The 19,392-nt window shown below is 57.7% G+C and overlaps 4 protein-coding genes across 4 annotated transcripts; all 4 read right to left on the minus strand.

Annotated features, from left to right (window-relative positions):
* Positions 1 to 1,661: 1,661 nt before the first annotated feature.
* On the minus strand, positions 1,662 to 3,032 carry LDBPK_220020 (hypothetical protein, conserved; the record flags this gene model as incomplete). The annotated part of the gene is made up of 1 exon (XM_003860704.1): positions 1,662 to 3,032. The coding sequence occupies one exon, from the start codon at positions 3,030 to 3,032 to the stop codon at positions 1,662 to 1,664; it is 1,371 nt and encodes a 456-aa protein (XP_003860752.1).
* A 1,142-nt stretch (positions 3,033 to 4,174) lies between these two features.
* LDBPK_220030 (hypothetical protein, conserved) lies at positions 4,175 to 5,602 on the minus strand (the record flags this gene model as incomplete). Its single annotated transcript, XM_003860705.1, has 1 exon — positions 4,175 to 5,602. One exon carries the CDS (start codon positions 5,600 to 5,602, stop codon positions 4,175 to 4,177), a length of 1,428 nt encoding a protein of 475 aa, XP_003860753.1.
* A 3,280-nt stretch (positions 5,603 to 8,882) lies between these two features.
* Positions 8,883 to 10,115, minus strand: LDBPK_220040 (hypothetical protein, conserved; the record flags this gene model as incomplete). Its single annotated transcript, XM_003860706.1, has 1 exon — positions 8,883 to 10,115. One exon carries the CDS (start codon positions 10,113 to 10,115, stop codon positions 8,883 to 8,885), a length of 1,233 nt encoding a protein of 410 aa, XP_003860754.1.
* A 2,819-nt stretch (positions 10,116 to 12,934) lies between these two features.
* Positions 12,935 to 16,537, minus strand: LDBPK_220050 (hypothetical protein, conserved; the record flags this gene model as incomplete). Its single annotated transcript, XM_003860707.1, has 1 exon — positions 12,935 to 16,537. The coding sequence occupies one exon, from the start codon at positions 16,535 to 16,537 to the stop codon at positions 12,935 to 12,937; it is 3,603 nt and encodes a 1,200-aa protein (XP_003860755.1).
* Between the last annotated feature and the right edge of the window lie 2,855 nt (positions 16,538 to 19,392).

A 19,392-nucleotide genomic window follows, 5' to 3' on the forward strand; every position in this document is an offset into this window, starting at 1 on the left:
CACGGCGTCGAAGACGTGTTGGAGCGCACGTTGGGAGAGAAAGTGATTGGGCCAAGTGGGTGTGAGGGCGGGAAGGGGGGCGTCAACGCAGACCGACAGGGGGAACACGGAGAAAGCAACACCTCTGAGAAGCAGCAGCACGATGTAGGGGAAGAGCGCGCGCGCACACGCACACGCACAACGGAGGAAGCACAAACAGAGAGATGGTGGTGATGAGGGAGTGCTGGCCAGCGGCAGGAAATAAACGCGCGCGGCCCCGCTGATAGAAGTGTGATGTAGGCGCTCTATAGCACCGGAAACAACAGCGCAGAAAAAGCGAAGAGCACTCCCACAAGAGCCAGAAATCGCTACGCTACGTAAACATGAGCTCAAAAAATGGAGGGGGAGCGTACCCGTGCTGCACAAAACAACTCAAAAAAAAAAGGACGACAGCGCTGACGGTGATGTTGATCGAAAAATGGAGTCGTCAAGATTAGAAAAGGAAAACAAGAAAGACCAGAAGAAAAGTCTGGAGAGGGAGAGTCACGGAGAGAGGAAAAGGGCTTGTGTGGAGTGCTTGAGAGAGAGAGACAACGGTGGGATGGTGTGTGTGTGTGTGTGCGGGGGGGGGGACACCATATCGACGCGGCCATGAGATGAGTCGGTGCCCATGACGCACAAAAAAAACGAGGACAAGAACAAAAAGTGGTACAAAGTGGTGGAGGGAAAAGAGGGTGCAATTCAGGAAGAAAATGATGGTGCACAAATAGCCAGCCCCGGCACTCCCACCTCCCTTAGCATGACACGTCACGAAAGGAGAACGAGCGAGTGATGCATGACATAGCACCGATGGGGAGGTGTCAAAACGTGGGGAGCAAGTGGGGTGGCCGCCTTGCGCGCTCAGTGTGTTTTCGCCTTTACATTTTTCGCGCTCTCCTCTGAAAAGGCGTGCCAACTGATTTTCTTTTTTGTTGTTTTGAAAGCCCCTTACCGCGGGGCAAAGATGTGCTCATCTCGGCATGTGTATCCCTGTCGCACACACCTGACGTGATCACACCGCTTCACGCTTCCATAGATGTGCCGCTGTCTGCTCATTTCGCTGTTGCTTTTTTCTTTTTGTTGTTTTTGTTCCTGCATTTCACATTTGTGCCGTGTCAGTGCCGAGCCACCACCACATGGATCAACGGGCGTACAAGGAGTATGGAAGACCAGAGTAAGAAGGTGAAGGGAGAAACACAACCAACAACGCAGGGAAAGAAGAGGCTGTCGAGAATCCCCGGGGGTAGTGGTGGTGGTGGGTGGATGGAGTACATTAATGACATCACAAGACAAAACTCCGCCTACACTCGTTCTCCTTACATTCTCCAAAACAAAAAGAAGCGGCTCCTTCCCTGACCGAGAGGCACGCACCCCTTTCCCCTCTTGCGCTGCGCTTGCGGACGTCGGTTGCCCACCCGCATGTCAGCAAACGGAGCGAGAAAGTCGCGGCATCATGAAGAACGCAAGCAAGGCGAAAAGGGAGTAAAGGGTTGGCGGTGCGGGTGGGGTAGCAAAGGGAGAGGAGAGATCCAGGGAGGAAGCGCGAATACGTATACACAATCGGCAACGAGGATGACGAGCAGAGCCATTGCCACCCACGACCGCACAAAGGCACTGCCAGAACAGAGATGAGGTATCCCATATCAAGACTCTTTTACATCTACGCCCAATGCGTCCTGCAGTGACGTAATGTGCTTCACCGCGTCTTTGCGTCGCTGCCGCCACTCCCCCTCCAGAGATTGCAGCCCGTCCGTACGGAACAGGATACGCATCAGCTCCTCGTAATAACCCTTCCGCTGCAGATCCGTGAGGGGCGACTCCATGGCTCGCTCAATCACGGCGATGTCCTCCTGAATCTCCAGCAGCGTGATCTTTTCGGCGTTGTTGTAATCCCCTTCCGCGATGAAGACGCGAGCGTCGCTGCGAATACCGTGGTCAAACAGCTTCGCCTTCGGCGACACCGACAGCAGTTTGCCGCGGTGGACTACCTGCGCATCCGGTTTTAGCTCGGGAACCGCGGCCGCCACCGCCAGGATTAGATCCGACACGGAGGAATCACCGTTCACACTCACCGGCACCACCTGGTTGAGAGAAGGGATGTGGCACTCCACGGTCAGCTGCACTCGCCGGCGCTGGTTGTCGTCGTCATTGCCACCTTCACCGCTGGGCACCTCGGCCGCCACACTCGGTTCCTCACTGCGCGGGGAAGGTGGGAGGTCGGTCGCCTGCGACGGTGCGGCGATGGAGGGAGCCGCGGTCGCGTTTTGCGATCCTTGTGGCCAGGGAGAGTTGCGTTGACCAGTGGCTAGCTGTACACGGCCGCTCCCCGGTGCGGGCGAAGCACCGTTGTTCGCTGCAGAAAGCGGCGGTGGAGGCGGCTGCGGGGATGCGGCGGGAACCGAGCTCGCGGTATCCGAGGTGCCATCCCCCTTCATGAGCCTGTTTTGTGACCCGGTCGACTCGGTGCTTATGGAGCGGAGCTGGCGCGCCGAGTTCTTGGGCCGATGCTTGAGTACTGTGGTGCTGCGCTTCGCTTTCGCGGTATCCGGCGGCGCTTCTGCCGGGCTCATCGTGCGCGCAGCAGCGCTCGTGTAGGTTGGCATCGGCTCAGCAGTCTTGCTTTTGCGAACGGCGTCCGCACTTGTGCTGACGGTCGGGGATAGGTGAGCAGTCGGGCGTGACGACTCGAGGTTAGGCTCCTGCTGTTGCTGCTGCGGTGGCACGTGTGCGACCGCGGGCTGTCGCGGGGGCAGCGACTGGCGCTGCGAGTGTGTGTCAGCGGGGGTGGCAATCATGAGGGAGCCGAAGGGGTAATCACACACGTATGAGTTGTCGTCGGCGACGAGCCCGTTGTACAGGAGACGCGTGTTAGGGTCATATCCGTACTCTTCGATAAGAAACGAGCGCAGCTCCCCCACAAGGCAGGTGACAGGGAGAGCCAGGTCAATGGTCTCGCCCCGAGTAGATCGAATCTGAGCTTTGGTTTGCTCTGGCTGGGATCCGTAGTATGCCATGGTGCTATGCTGGGAAGAGAAGGCCTGCCGGCGGCGGCGGCAGAGGGGCAAAATGACGTGCGCACGGACACCGAGCCTCCACACACAACAAACCAGGAAGCTGAAAGAGAAGGATTAGCAAGAGACGCGAACAAACCAATCAAAAAAAAGAAACGAAAAGAAAACAGCGACCACCACACCGGTGACAATTACGACACGGACGAGCGAGCGTTCGCTGGCAGCGTGCGAAGGGGGTACAGCAAGAGACGGAGGGCAACACACAAGGACGTGCTCACGCACAATAATACTAAAAGAAAAGGAAGAGACGACACAATGGCTTGCCCACCAAGGCGACGAGAGGAACAAGTGTCTGTGTGTGCGTCACGGCTGTATTTTGAGCACAGCCCAGACCCCGGCAATACAGTCAATGGTGCAAAGCGGCCGGCAGCACTAATGCAGCGCTCGGGCTCCGTTTATATTTGTTGTCGGGGTCGCCTCTTCCTTGCCGCTACTTCCTCCTCTACTTAGTACGCGGGGAAGGATGGGGACAGGGAGGGGGGGGCACGCAGCGGAGAGAGCGAGCAAGGCTATGTGTGTGTGTGTGTGTGTGTGTGTGTGTGCGTGCGGATAATGAAGGCACCCTGGATGATCACCGCAGAAGAAAGGACGAGCGATGAAGGTGTGAGTGCGTGCGTGCGTGCGTTGCGTTTTGTGTGTGTATGTGTGTTTACTAGTTTTCATTGGGTAAGGCACTGCTTCGCTCGCAGTTCGGGCATCGTGAACGCACAGGGGGGAGGGGAAGAGCGAAAAAGCAAAGGCGAATAGTTCTGTGGTTGCCGCATGGAGAGAGGGAGGGAGGGAGGGGGGAGAGACATAAAGGCGTACCGCCATCTACGAAGGAAAGCGGCGAGCAGCGGATATTGTTGTCTGCCCGTCACACGCTCCCGCACCTCACTGCTCGCAGCAGTGGGGAACAGGGCGAGAGTAGGTTGAATACGTTTGCCGAGCACGCGTCCCAGCGGTGCCCCTGTGGAGTGTAGAGGTACCGGAATTTGTGAGAACAGAGAAGTACACGCGAGTTAAACAGAGATGGGCCGGCATTCGGATCGACCTGCGCGGCAAAACGCGTGCGAACGAGCAGCAGCGCTTCCACCACTGCGGTGTCACGCGAGCGGAGCGTACTGCACGGGCTGCCCTGGTATCCGGTACTCTCGCGTGTGGCGCACAATGACGTGCTCGAAGCTTTGGTCTGGTGGAACCAGCGTCCCAACGTACTCTTTCAGCTCCATCTGGTCCCACAACTGCGGGCGCAGCTCGAAGAGTGCGCGGAGGCGAGCGGCAAAGTCGATGCTGAGGGACTCTTTCGGTACCCACCATACCGTATCCTGCATGCTGCCACCAAAGCCGCCGCTACGCGGCTCTACCACCACGTAGCCACGCAGCTTCTCCATGAGAGTCTTCTGCGCCCCTGCCGCGCCCCGGTGCGGGATGCCAGCCACGCCGAAGAGGGACGACGGAATCGCATCCATCCACGCCTTTGCGAACGTCTCCAGCGGCAACCCACAAGCAACCTCGCCGGTGCCGAGGGTTCGGTGGACAACGGCTTGGTGCGCATCAAACACACCACCGGCGAGACCCACCAGCACTCGCGGCAGGTTTAGCAGTGCTGGCATCCCTACCAGCACCACGGAGTCATTGTCTTTCGTCGCCTCACCTGCGCCTCGCCGCGCGCCGTACACGGCCTCCAGTGAACGCAGCACGACGTCCGGGTAGACGGACGGACAGAGGTGCTCCCGCGCGGCAGCCCAAGAGGCATCGCATGGCTCTGCGGCGTCGAGAAACGCCAGAACCGCTGCCAAGGACTCATGCGCAAGGGAAGGATGGAGAAGGCGAACGAGGCCACGGTGCACGACCGCGCCGATGCTCTGCAGCAGATCGGCGAGCTCCGCGGGACTGCTGCGGAGCATGCGAGCGAGTTGCGCAAAGGTGTACCCGCGCCCTGATGGACCGGCGACCCCACTGCCACTGCTGCCCCCGTCGGTGCCCTCGAGTTCCTCGATAGTCAAGTACGACTCACCCAGCACAGCCGACACGTTGTCCTGCGGATGCGCGGCATGACTGTCAAACATGTGGCTCAGGGAGGCGACGACGACGTTATTTGTGTACTGGCGGACTCTGGATGCGGGCAGAGGAGTAGCCGTGACTGTGGCTGTTTCCTCAGTGTTGCAGACATCACTGCCCCTTCCTCGAGACTCACAGACGGCAGACCTGCCGGCGCGGTTGAGCCGTCGCGTTGCCAGCAGCATCGTGTTCGAGTACTCGACGCGGCGGACGGAGCGGGTCGACTGTGCGTCGTGCAGACAAAGCTGCCCGTCACCCTTCATGACGAACACGACTGCGACGTCACCACTACATATTGTCGCTGAGGGGGGCGACGAGGCACGCGTCCGCTTGCTTCTGGCTGCACCGTTGCCAGCAGAGGGGCTCGGGTACACCTGCTCCTTCAGCTGCTTCACGCACGCGTCATCGACGGAGACGAGTCGGTACTCGTGCCGGCACGCGAAGTCGGAGCGGACAAATATGTGATCCATACACGCGTTACGATTAGGATTGGCGGTGATGGCAACGGCGGAAGCTTCAGAAGACGGACAGAGCAAAATTGTGAGCCGAACGTACGCCGTTTTTTTTTCTCTATGAGGATACTGCTATTTTCATATGCACGGCGTTTCTATGAATAACTGTGTGAGCCCCCGTAACGAACGCGGCGCGCCTGGATGACGGAAAGGGCGATACACCACTAAACGATATGTCTTCCTTCCCTTTGTGTGCCTTTACACCCTCGCGCTATCGGTGGCGGTACATCGCTGTCCTCGTGTGCGGGTAGTGATAAGAGGCGCGAGGGACGAGAAACAGCGAAGGGCGCATCCAAAAATAGCAACACAAGATGTACCGTGGCAGCCGGGAGGAGGGGAGGCGGAGTACGCAGAGACACTCCGCAGCACATCGCCAATACAGCAACCGTCGAAGAAAACACACACACACACACGAGGAGAGAGGTGCGAAAAAAAAGGCGAGTGGTGCACATTGAGAGAGAGCGCTCAATACAGATGAGGGTTGGGCGGAGTTGTCGCTCGGTCGAGGGGCTGTGATGACGTGTTTGCGGCCTTTCTCCGCGAGCATGCGCTATCCTTTCAGGCAGACAAAAAGCTCTGCGTTAGCCACTCCATACTCGAGTTGCAAGAGAGAGAGAGGAAGACGCAAAAAATGCCACCGTAGCCACTACACCACGGCATCCCGTTCGCATATCCTCTGTCTCCGCATGAGGAGGGGGAAGGGATCTTGCGCACGCCAGCACGTGCACCTCGCTGTAAGCAGGTCCTTTGAATACGTTTTCTTTGAGTGTTTGGCATATTAGCGTCGCACACATACAATGAAGAGAGAAGATGCAGTTCCTTTTCAAGTGTCCATTCTGCCATAGTGTATGAGGACCGAGCTCCATTTTGCCCCGGCCTGCCACAGGCCGCCCAAGGGCGGAAGCGGTGGAGCTTGCATCATGCGGGTTGCAGCGCGTGGTCCAGGTGCATGCCGGATGTGCGCAAGGAGGAAATCGGGCAGCCTCCAGTCAGCACCCTCTCGGAAACCCTGCACCCTGCCCATAGGCCGTGCGTCTTCCTCAGTCGCATTAAGCGGGGCCGCATTCCATAGTATGCTCGGGTGACTGGTTACATTCGGGTCTGGAGGACCCTCCCCCTCCTTTCCCCTCCGATGATGCAGCGTGGGGGTTCTCTCGCCGTGCCTCTGGCATCTGTGCGGCACCCGCCCAACCGTCCGAGATGCCGCACATTTCGCGCACGTGCACTTTGGGGCTGATTGGTGTGGACCGTATCTCGCGTTCTTTACGGAGCACTCTGGATCTTCAGACCTTTCCATGCCTTGCGTGAGTCTAATACATCATGCCAGCTCTACATGGCAGCGGGCGCGCACAGTGCTCGCACTTTCGGAGATTTGGTCCTGTCCCAGGATGAAGTTGTTGCCTTATGGGGGCTCGCTGCCGCCATCTTCCGTTTCCGCCAATACCGCCGTGAGAGGCTTGTCTGGATGGCTTGCCCGCATGCGCTGTGACAGGTGGGACGGTGCCCTGAGTCTGACGCAGCAGGGGGCACTCTGCCCCCCCCTCCCCCAAACCCGCACGCCCTTCCTAGGAGCGGGTATGTCAAGCGGAGGGGGCCCGTGTACAGACATGTGCGTGCGCGCAAGGAACTCACAGCTTGTCCTCCTGAAGAGGCAGAGAAAGGGGGTGCTGTGGGCATCCGGCGAGAGCAGCCCATGCAGCGTGAGCGACGTTTGCGTCGTCGGTCTGTTGCGTGCAACACCACAGCGTGAAGAGAGGTCTGCCTTCAGCCTCGAGCGGCCCGCGAGTCTGGTGTCGCATATGGGGCGCAACGCCCGGTCGGCCGCCCTCACAGCAGTAGGCAGCACACCATCTGCGCCCTGTCTTGTCGTGGCCAGTCACCCGTTGGTGTGGGAACCCCAAGGCGCGGGCAGATGGCCATGCAGAGCGGGGCGAGCATGTTTTCCCGTCGCCTCTTGAGAGCAGCATCCCTGTTCTTTCGTGTCAAACAGTCGCCGCCAACTACCTCTTGCCGTCGCGCGTCGCATCGCGTGTCGTGGTTTCGGGAGATGCCGGTTTGGCATCTGAAATTGGTGGTCAGGCCAGTAAACCAGACAATGGACTTTGGCTCCCCTGAAGCTGCTGACTGTGCTCGCATGTCTACTTTGTCGTCATGCTGCAGCTCCCGATGGCCACAACGGTCAAGTTCAATGAGAGGCGCACGCGACGGGCCAGCAGCACCCACATGGGTGCCCGAATACGTGAGGACCACAACAGAGCAAAAAAAAAAAAAAACGAAAAAAAAAAACGAAACGAGAAGGGAAAAGAGGAGAACGAACAACAGCGAGGTAAAGACTAGGGGAAGGAAAGCAAATGAAGACAAAGTAGTCGAAGACGCACGTGCAAGTACGCGGGGGCGGGTTGACTGAGCGGACGGACGGACGGGTGGGCGGTAGAACCGCAGAGAACAGAAGAGAAAACGAACAAACATATTCACACATACATAAACATACACATGCGCATTTAACAAAGAAGAAACAAAAACAGCACACATGATAGATGCAACAACAACATGTGGGGATGCTCTAGAGGCCCATGACGAGCGGCTGCTGGGGAAGTCGGCGGCGGCAAAAAGCGGCTTGAGCAGACATTACGGTCAATGAAAAGCCTGCTTTGCTTACATTTTCTTCTCATCGCCGCCGTGGACGGCTTCGGCTGTCTTCGCGCAGAGAGAAAGAGAGAGACAACATGTAAAAACGAGGGGCGTGATGCAGAGATTCTTGCGGAATACTCGACGCTGATTCCGAGGCAGCCCACCAAACTCTGTGCGTGCGTGCAGATGATACCTTCGCCACGGCATCTTGCTCTCTTGCACGCATCAGCTACAACAAACACAGATACATATATATATGAAACAAAACGACAAGAGCAGCAGCAAAGGCCTGAAGCTACTTGGAGAAACAAACGCTTAAAAGTACACACAAAGGTGCGAGCACATCTTACAGCACAATCGTGAGAGAACACAACAAAGGAACACAGAAGAGAGGGAAGTGAGGGGAAGGAGGCGCAGGAACGTCACTCCCCTCCCGCCTATGACGGCAACGGTGGCCAGCGAGTCGCTAGCAGTGACCCAGAGCGAGGGCGGGGGCGATGGGGAAGGACGTGCCGGTGACGAAGAAAAGCGAGAGCCAAAAGGAAATCAGAAGAAGGTAACATAAAGGCACCCTGCACACCATTTTCTGCTCTTCGTCGTCACCCCTTCAGTTTTGAAACGAGGATGCCTCGGCGTAGGGGTTGTGCGAGAAGGACCCACGGGCCGCTACACTACTGTGCGAATTCTGCACGCCACCGAGTGGCCGCAGCAGTGGCTGATGACCACCATAGTTCTCCGAACCCGTTGGAGCGCGTGAGAGATGCGGCCGCGAACTGGTTTGGCTGTTACCAAGAGAGCCGTCCATGTACGAGCCGTTTTGGGACATGACGGTGCTGCCCTGGAAGTGTTGTAGGTTAGCCTGTGAGTGCGACTGAGAATGAGCGTGGTGGCACAGAGATCCGCTCGCGGTGGTAAACGACGGCGGGTGGGAGAAATCCTGCATGCTGCCTTGCACCGCACTGTGGCGCAACGGCGTGCGGCTGTGGCTGAGAAGCTCTTCGTCACCGCTGACGATGGGGATCTGACGGCACACATGCAGGAAGCTGCACTCGTTGCCGAAGCGGCAGAGGCCCTTGCGATGCTCGCGGCAGATCTTCGACTTCGGCATGTGCAACAGCATGCCGCCATTTTCCTCGTACCTCGACCAGAGGAAGCGGGTGGGGCAAACATTGTGGAGCGCAATCGGCATCTGCTCCCTGTTATTTATGCTGTGGCCGCTATAGGCGTCGCCGCCGGTGGCAGCCATGTTCGTCTCGCCGTTCGACAGAGATGCGGCGGCGCTCCCGTTTTCACGCTCGGCGTGGGCCTCTACCATAGCGGCCGATTCTTTCTCGCGTGGTGGATCAATGATGACGGCAAGGCCCAGAGGGAATCCCTCCATGTTGCACTTGGCGCCATGTGCAGGGCAGCAGGACGGCGTCTTGAACGCCTCGTGCCGAAGCTGCTCCACCACACTGGGGTTCGCGTGCACCTGAAAGCAGCGGTCTCCTTGACGGCAGCGTCCTTCCATGAATAGGCGGCAGAGTCCGGGGACGAGGCCGTCGTCCTCGAAGGCGAGCGTCGGCTCCACGGCATTTATGGGGATGGATAGCTTCGTGCTTGCCGTGTCAATGGCAGAGATTGAGCTCATTCCTGCGATGTACTTGCCAAGCCTCTGGCTGCAGATCAGCGGGGACCGCGATGCGCGGTCGCTCTGTCGCGGCCTCAAAAGAGTGCCCGATTCAAGGGAGCATGCCATGTTACGGTTTCCATACAACCCGGCAGGCATCGAGTTCGCGGCGGACCCCACGCGCACTGTGGGGAGTGACGAGTGGCTACCGAAATGCGGCGAGTAGCTCATTTCTTTGGGAATGGAGTTGAAGACTGCAGCTTTCGACGGTCTATTCGCTTATAATTCAGCAGGCAGTGGGAGGAGAGGGGGGCGTGAGAGCGGGCATTTGCCAGTGCGAATGCCTTCGTTTTTCTTCTGCGAGCGCGCACACAGACGCACACACGGTGTCCTGCTTCGCAGCACTGGGGGGGGGGGTGTCGATTCGGTGTGAGAGGGCAGTGCAGCCGACAGGTTTAGACAAAAATGGACAACAGACAACGCACACCGCAAAAGAAAAAGGTGAGGAGAAAACTAAAATAAGCGGAGAGACAACGAGAGGTGAGCGTATCGCTCAATACGTCTGCGATGTGGTGGTAGCTTCTTGTGTTGATGCGTGTTTCGTTACGGGCATGCCGGTGCGTCGTAGACACGTGTGCGCACGCGAAAAAACGAGAGAGAGAGAGACGCACTCACACACGACGACAAAACAATAACGCACCCCACGCGCGTAGAAAGCGGACGCGGAAAGTGAGAGCGCGTGCGTGAGAAAGGAAAGAGAGATGAAAAGAGAAGGTCACAGAGGAACGCAGAGCATACATTTTCTTTTATCAGTGAGTCCACATTCTCTGCCCGGACATCAGGAGCTCAAATCCACTCGGCTCCTGGCTTGCCACAGCCGCTCCCGCATTATGCCGGTCGCCATATCGTGTATTCGCCTCGGGGCGGCTTAGGCTACCCACACCAGTAGGCAGTGTGAGAGCCGGGAAGTGGGATGTGCTCGGGCCACGCTGATACGCTGCCTCATCATATAAATCATAGAAACGCCTTCACTGTGGCAGGCCGCTTCGACGCAATGCCATCCAGGGCCCGAGCGCCGACATCCGCAGCGATGCATCGCTCTGACCACTCCCTACGCCGTAGGGTGCTTGTCGCCACCGAAGGCGAATCGGGACTGGCAGGGGATGGGGCTTGCTTGGCTTTATCACAGAGTGGGGTGCTGGACCCAGATATACCCCGCGCTACGGTGCCTTCTCTACCTGTCATGAGGGTAAAAAAGATCCTTTTTTTTTCAGCCTGTCCATTCCACCACGAACACGTCCACAAATGTATACGCGTGCACACAACCACAGCTGCCCTACCTCTGCTGCACCATTGCCTCATCCTGGTCGTCGAGGATGAACCGTGCTGACATTGACTTGCGCCGTGCACCCCACCGGCTGTCCTCCTCCTTTTTCGTTTCCCCTTCGGATAAATGCTGCGCGGTAGGCGCCAGACGGACTCAGGGTGCACCACTTGCCTTCATCCAAAGCGGGCCGCATCCAGGGTCCTGCTCGAGGGCAGAAGCGGTGGAGCTTGCATCATGCGGGTTGCAGCGCGTGGTCCAGGTGCATGCCGGATGTGCGCAAGGAGGAAATCGGGCAGCCTCCAGTCAGCACCCTCTCGGAAACCCTGCACCCTGCCCATAGGCCGTGCGTCTTCCTCAGTCGCATTAAGCGGGGCCGCATTCCATAGTATGCTCGGGTGACTGGTTACATTCGGGTCTGGAGGACCCTCCCCCTCCTTTCCCCTCCGATGATGCAGCGTGGGGGTTCTCTCGCCGTGCCTCTGGCATCTGTGCGGCACCCGCCCAACCGTCCGAGATGCCGCACATTTCGCGCACGTGCACTTTGGGGCTGATTGGTGTGGTGCTCGAGAGTGGAATAGAAGGAAAGAGAGGCGACGGAGAAGTGATGACAGTAGAAACGGAAGCGGGTGGGGTGAGGGACAGTAAAACGCCGCTGGCGCCACCATCCGAAAGGAAACGCGATCAGGCCTGACCTACCGCGCCCATAACGAGGGAGCGCCTCAACTGGCTCAGAAGAGAGAGGCGCGGCATTCGCGCACTCGAGCAAAAACCCTATCCAAGGACATCAGGCGTAGTATCGGGCATATATGCGCATATGCATACCTACATGCATACATGCATATGTATATATATCTTCGCCTTGCGGTGCTGGGTATGTCCTGCAGCCGGTGGACTTTTCCCCGTTACCTTTGATGTCAACTGTCAAACCATAGTCCGAGAGAGAGACCACAGGGGACGAGAAAAGAAGATCGATGCCCATGAGCGCTGCGTACCTGCGATGGAGACACGGAAACGGCTCAAAAACACGGAAGACGAGGAGGCAGGCTGTTGCGGAGAAAGAGAACACATCTAGCGCAGCGGGTGACCACACGGATGGCACCGCACACGCGCAACAGAAAAAAAAGAAAAACGAAGGCAGCATGAAGTGCGAAAAATACAGCTAAAGAACGCGGCGGGGGTAGGGGGAGTGTTGGGGTGGAGGGGAGGACAGGGGCAGTGAGCACTAAACAGACACGCCAACCGGCATCGTATTATCGCCGTTTCATGGCGGCAAGAGCATGTCTATGGTTTTCTCGTCTGTGTGTGCATGTATGTATATATATATATATGTGCGTGTGCAGAGACCTTTCTACCCATGTTAGAGTACCACGCCTGCATGGCAGGCACACACGACACGGCGCACATTGCATATGTGCATGTCGCTTTACCTGACATGTTCGGCGTGGAGGGAAAGATAAAACCGGCGAGTGGCGACCAGGATGCACGCACCTAAGGGGCAGCGTTCGTCTCGCTTCTCCTTTGCCACCGGTCTCGAGTCTCGCCGTGGTGGAGGTGCGGCTCGGCTCCCGTCAACGGTAAGAGGACGGGAATGCCAGCGACGACACAGGTGCAGTGGCAGCGGCAGAGTGATAAAGGGCAGCAAGCATCACAGCACTCAGCCGCTGTCCTGCGGCGACTCCTCCTCCTGGTCCCTCTCCTCCTCCTTGCTCTAAAGAGACTTAGGTTAGACGCGAACTGGCACCATCGGTGCCGCAGGGTCGATGGTCATGTGCAACAGCTTTCCCTTCTCCAGGGACTTGGCAAAGATCTCCTTGCTGCCAGCGCACGAGTTCTTGAGTGCGTAGAGAGCGGCGACGCAGGAGAGAAGGGTGCGCTGCTTGTGTCCTTCATTCTTGCGCTCTGCCTTGCTCCAGTGCCGCTCTCGGTACTTCCAGATGCCGCATAGCTGATCCAGCAGCGCAGGGTCAGCAGCGACGGAGAAGATGTAGCGGACCGCTTGCTGGCGGAAGGCTTGCCCAACGTGCGACGTCTCCCTACCCACCAGCTCCACAGCGGAGCGCAGCTGCGAGATCATGGGCACATGCCGCTGGAAGGCGATGTACCGCGCCGGAAGCCGCTCCGCCCCGGGTATGGGCTTCTCGGACTTGAGCACCTTCACTTGAATCTGATGTGCCTTATCAGCTGTGTACTTGTGCTGGCCGCACCAACTAGACTTGGATGCGCAACAGTAGGAGTCGTTCTGCAGCTTCGCGTAATTGCCCCCAGGCGCCATCATCATCGCGGATGCTGCGGTCCCAGCGGCGACGCCGCTACCCAGCAGAGTCGAATAGTACGGCTGCTCCTGCAGCAGACTCCCTGCTTTGACCGGCAGCACCGCCGTCCTGGCTCCATTCACGGGAAACACCGCGTAGCCCGCGCACCACACGGTGGTGGTGCACGACGGCGCCGTCGAACCCGCTGCCTCCTCTGCCTGTGCCGCCGCGTCCTCACTGCTTTCCGGCGGCCATATGTCGTGCGTCTCGTAGCAGCACTCCACATAGATTCTATCCACCGCCGGCCCAGCAAACTGCAGGACTGCTTCGCGCTTCTTGTGCTTCTTGTCGTGAAACATCCACGTGTAGTACCCGCACTTCCTTGCGGACGCGACAATGAGACGCACCGGCACCTCGACAGCCGGCAGGAACACGTTCGCGGGGGTGACCGCGCTCACAAGACAGAAGCACCGGGCGTATCGCGGCGGCTGTGCCGGGACACGAACTTTCTGCAGCACAAATGACAGCTGCACCTCGCCAGCCGGACGAGAAGACGGGACAGGCATAAGGCGCATGTCGGAGCTGATGCCGGGCACCACGTTTCGGCGGCGCTTCTCCTCCGTGTCTTTTGTCGAGTATAGCGTCGACTCCACGGCCCAGTCACGGTGGTAGCGAGGAACGGGCCGGCCGGCTGCGTAGGCGCGCAGCACCCCATGCGGGCGGAACACAGCACGGAAGAGGTTTTCAATGTACAGCAGCTTGCGCGGCGCCGCCCACGCAGCGGTGCCGGCGTGACAGTGCGCGGAAGGTTCCGCTAGCAGCACACTGCGGATGAACTGCGGGTACTGTACTGTCAGCGTTCCCTTCTCAGCGTCCTTGATAGAGAACACCTTGGCGAGCACGCAAAGGTACGTGGCGGCCTCGATATACGTCTTGAGTCGCTGGAACAGGGCCTTCGTAGCGACATTGCGCACAATGACGTGGCGTCCCATGTAGAGCGTGTTGCTCTTCCAGCGTACTGGCGCCGATTCTTTCCTGGCAGCACTCTGTCGGATGATGCGTAGGACGTAGACAGGAGTCACCTCCCAGTTCACCGGCTTCTGTGACTCGGCGGACGCCGGTGCTACCGGGGCGCCTGCCTGAAACACTTGCTCGACGTTTACCACCATCTCCAGGGCGCCTTCCGTGGACACACCAATACTGATGCGGTGGCCTTCGATGATCGGACTTGTGCCGAGGCCGAGTCGGCGCAGCAGCGCGCAGAGCTGCGTCAGCGACATCTCGCCGCTGCGGTAAGTATCGTGTGCCAAAAAAGCCTGCACCACACGCTCTTTCGCTCGCGCTGCCACACAGGTGTTGAAGATGTCTAACATAACCTCCATCGGCAGCGGTAACGGCGCGTTCTTCAGCGCCTCGCGACGCTCGAGGTGGTTCAGTCGCAGAACGCGAAACGCGATGCGCATGGAGCGCTCACTGAAGCAGCCGTCCTTTGTCGGAATGAACGGGGCGACTGTGTCCTCTTGTTCGGCTGCCTCGATACCAAATACCCCTGCTGCACACAGCGACGGTGACTTCGCGCACTTCATAAAAGAGACGGGTGCGACAACCTGGCCACCAGTTGCTACGCGCCGCGCTTCGTAGAGTTTCTGCACCGCCATAAGCCGCTGGAGGAACGCCCACACCGCGTCCTCGTTGGTTTTGAAGACAACAAAGCAGCGATTCGGCGCCTGCGGCGGGTGCGGCAAGTCCTTTACGGGAGCACGCAGCACCAGAAGTTCCCGCTGCGCAGCCGTTCTGCTCTCCGACAGTAGGAACGCGGCAAAGCTGCCGTAGGTGTACGATGATGTAGAGGTGGGCGACTTGCCCGTTGCGCTGTACGTGTAGGATGACGTGCCGCTGCCCCCCTCTGCTTCGCGCCGCTTCGCTCTGTCCACGGCGTGGTGATGGATGCCTTCACTATCCGTGTAGGAGGAGTAGCTGTAGGACGGATACAAGTAGTCGTAGTAGCTGTCTTCGCTGGCGTACGACGAGCCGTAGTAGTAGGAGTCGGACAAGTCTGCGTAGTCGCCGCTGTAGCTGTAGTAGTAGTCCGACGAGCCCGACGCCATCTCAGCACCCGGCTTGGCCCGTCTCCCTCTCTGCTCTCCGGAAGCAACAGAGGAGGAGTACGAGTAGTAATAGCTGCTGTCTCCGGTATACGAATAGGTGTCTGAGTAGTAGTACGAGCCGTCGGAATAGTAGTATGAGCCGTCCGAGTAGTAGGAGGAGCCGCCCGAGTAGTAGTACGAGCCGTCCGAGTAGTCGTATGAGCCATCCGTGTAGTAGTACGAGCCGTCTGAGTAGTAGTACGAACCGTCTGAGTAGTAGTACGAGCCGTCCGTGTAGTCGTATGCGCCGTCCGTGTAGTCGTCTCCCTCATCGCTGTAGCTGTAGCTGTAGCTGTAGGTGTACGAGTCGTCCTCATCGTCCGAGTCCGAGTACGAGTACGACCCCGTGGACGCCACATTGGTGGCAGCTGCGGCAGTCGACGTCACCGCTGGCGGGGTGGCGCCTGTGGACCTATCGGCACGCCCTGCCGCTGGTGTGGTGTGCTGTCGCCCTGCACCTGCCACCCCCGCCTTGGGTGCCCTCAGCGCGGGTGGTGAGGCGGTCCCTGTCTCGCTGTCGGAGTAGCTATAGCTGTACGAGTCTTCGTCATCATTGGTGTAGGAGTAACTATACGATCTATCATCGTCCTCGTTTGCATTCGTCGGCCGTTTCTGGCTACTCGCGCTGTCGGCCGCAGCTGGTACTGCAGCGCCGGCTGTCCCCTCGTTCGGCGAAGAGGGGGCGCTGTAGCTGTAGCCATAGCTTTCTCCAGATTCCGCGTTTTTCGTAGGCTCTGGCTTTGATGGAGAAGGCGTCTTCTTGCTCTGTGCGTTTTTAGCGGCGGGAGCCGCTCTCGGCACGCGGCCCTGCGACTTTTCAGCGGTGCTGTCGGTATAGGAGCCGGTGCCGTCTGAATAGCTGTACGAGTACGAGTACGAGTAGTCGCCGGTGTAGGAACCGGTGTAAGAGTAAGAGCTGTCGGTCATTGGCACGGTACGTCGAGGCCACTCGTGCGACGTGTACGTGCCTTTGCGTATGTATGTGTGTTTTAGAGAACTCGCGAACGAAAATGGAGAATGAAGCAGTTGTGGTAAAACAAAAAAAAAATGACGCAGCAGATTTCTATGCCTTGGGTGCGTGCGTGTGCTTTATGGGTGTGCAGGAGTTTGTTTCTGAGTGCCTCTATGACGAGCACCACCACAACACCGGGGGCAACAACAAAGAAAAGTAGATACGTCACCACCAAACCGATCGTGTCTAATGTCGCTCAAGTGTCACGTGCGTGCACTGCCCGCAACCTCGGAAATGTGCCTCAAAGAGATATGTAAATGTGAAAACAAAATTGGGAGAAAAAGAAAGCGGCGGATCACATGAAGCTAAAAAAGGTTGGCATACGCATGGCGCAAGGAGCGTGTGTGAACAAGACGCATTGAAAGCCAGTGCACGTAATGGCATACACGTCATCACCAGGACATCTGCGACTCAGCTAAATCGGCCTTGGCTACCTCCGCAGCAACAACAAAACAACAGAACAACGGAGAGGGGTGCCGACAGAGCAGCGAAGAAGCGTGTGCACGTAGACAGAGCACACGGGGACCGAAGCGCGCCGCACCCTGTTTGGCGTCCTTTCCCTTTTGCCCACGCTCCCCCTTCTCTCACGCGGTTTTCTTCGCCACTTATTTTTTTCGCGTGTGCGGGTATCTTTGAGAGGGAGGCTTGCCTTTTTCCTTTCTCACGCTTATCCAGCTGCGTTAGAGAGTACCGCGGCTAAAGACACACACAAACACACAGAAAAAAAATGCTGATAGACAGCCACGATAGATACAAACATATATGCATATATATATTGGCATTATATCTCGTTCCTTGTTTGTTTTGGCGTGAGAACTCCTGCGCATCACCTGCCCCACCCAGTTCACCAACCAAATGCCAGTTGGGCGCGTCGGTGAACGTTGATGCGCAATGTCTCTCTACTTGATGCATGCGTCCCAGTGCGTGAGTGGGCATGGGCATGGCTGTCTGCGTGCGCGCCGTGTGTAAGCGAGGGGGGGAAGGCGGTGGGAGACACCCCTCGGGGAAGATTAGGAAGAGGGAGGAGAGAGAAAGGCAGGCGCGAATGGCTATTTGGGGTTCTGTGCAATCCGCCCATGCAATAGGAAAGCCGACAGACACCTAAGCTCACTTACCCACACAAAGAGAGAGGAGGGAAGATAGCCGATGGAACAGGAGAAGCAGCAGTGAGGTAACAACCGAAAAGAGGACAAGCTGTAGCCAGGAGTCAGAGGAAGAGGGGCTGTGCATGTGTGTGCGTGTGTGTGGGAGGGGCAGAGCGGCGATGCAGGGTAGCGGCGAAGCAAAGTGGCGTTCTGATCCTTGTTGTGTGTGCTTGCGTGCGTGTGCGTGTGCGTGTGCGTGTGCGTGTGGTTCGGGGGTTCTTCTATCCAAGAATGCAGACGCAGCGGCCTTACTCGAGTCTCTCTCCGTCTCTCTGTCTCTCCCTCTCTCAACATAACGAAAAGAATGAAAACAGACACCGACACTCTGACGCGGAAAAAAGCACGTGCACAGGCACGCCTCCACAGGGACGCCAAAATCACAAAGACAAGAAGAGCGATAGTAAAAGAACAACAACAAACGACGAGCCGCTAAGAACTCCTCGACAAGGAGGATGGAGGAGAGAAGTCGGCCGAGTCGAGCGGAGCCAGTGCTCAGCATCCCTGACACTTACGAAGAAGTCCCACTGACCAAAAATGCACGGACAAGGACGCAAAGAAAAAAAAAAAAACAAAGAGAGCCAGAGAGCGGGAAGTGCACTCGAGGGGTGGGAGACGAAGACAAGAGGGCTGCCATCAACGCAGCGAAAATAAAAAGGAAGAAAGATCAGCACCGTGGCTACACAGACACACGCACAACATGGGAAAACTCACACTTAAGCCGCAGTGGCTTCGAGGAAAGGCGAAAAGGAAGGATGAAAAGGGAGGGGGGGGGAGGGTGCCGATGTCTGCAGCGAGGACCGTGGCGCCTGTGAGCGAGAGATGCATGAGGGCTGTTCACCGCATCCCCCCTTTCTCTGCCCTTCCTGCTCCGCGGATACATCCTTCTGCGTGTCTCCGCACGACTGCCACAGGTGAGTGAGTGCGTGCTTGCGCGTTCCGGGGAGAGGGAGGATGAGGTAATGGGCAGCCAGGCAGATACGTGCACGCTTCTGCTTGTGGGATATATAGAGAGAGAGGTATATACGTATAGGACGAAAAGGACATATTTGTGTGTGGAGGGGAAGGGGGGAGGTAGGCCGGAGGACGAGAGGTAAGAGGAGAGAGAAGGTAAAAAAAAATGTTTTATGGAACAAAGAAAAGCGCCCAACAAACCACAGAGGAACATGAAAAAAAAAGGCGGGGGGCCAAGAAGCGAAGAACGGCTGATACACACACACACACAGACGCAGTCATGAAGGCCACCGCCACTACTTCAACGAGAGCAAAACAGAGAAAGGCTTAAACAGAAAAGGAAAACATGCTCACCATGCCTGGCTATCTCCGTGTCCGTCATCGATACAGCCGTATGCGCAAAGGCGAACACGCGTCGATCTAGAGGAGAAGAGTGCGCAAAAAGAAAAAAAGGAAGACGCCGGCATCCCCCGACAGGGTGACTCACCGCTCCATCCGATAAGCCCCAGTTCAGCGATGCGGCCTGCATACGAGCCGCCGTACAAATAGCAAACATAATGGGAGATAGAGACCAGCAGATCAACGCCTCCCCAACGTGCGCGATCGCACCTGTGGAACCAAACGCCTTCCCAAGCAATACATATATATATATACATATATACGTATATATATAT

Source organism: Leishmania donovani, chromosome 22 (genome assembly GCF_000227135.1).
Source record: "Leishmania donovani BPK282A1 complete genome, chromosome 22".
NCBI classification, from domain to species: Eukaryota; Euglenozoa; class Kinetoplastea; order Trypanosomatida; family Trypanosomatidae; genus Leishmania; species Leishmania donovani.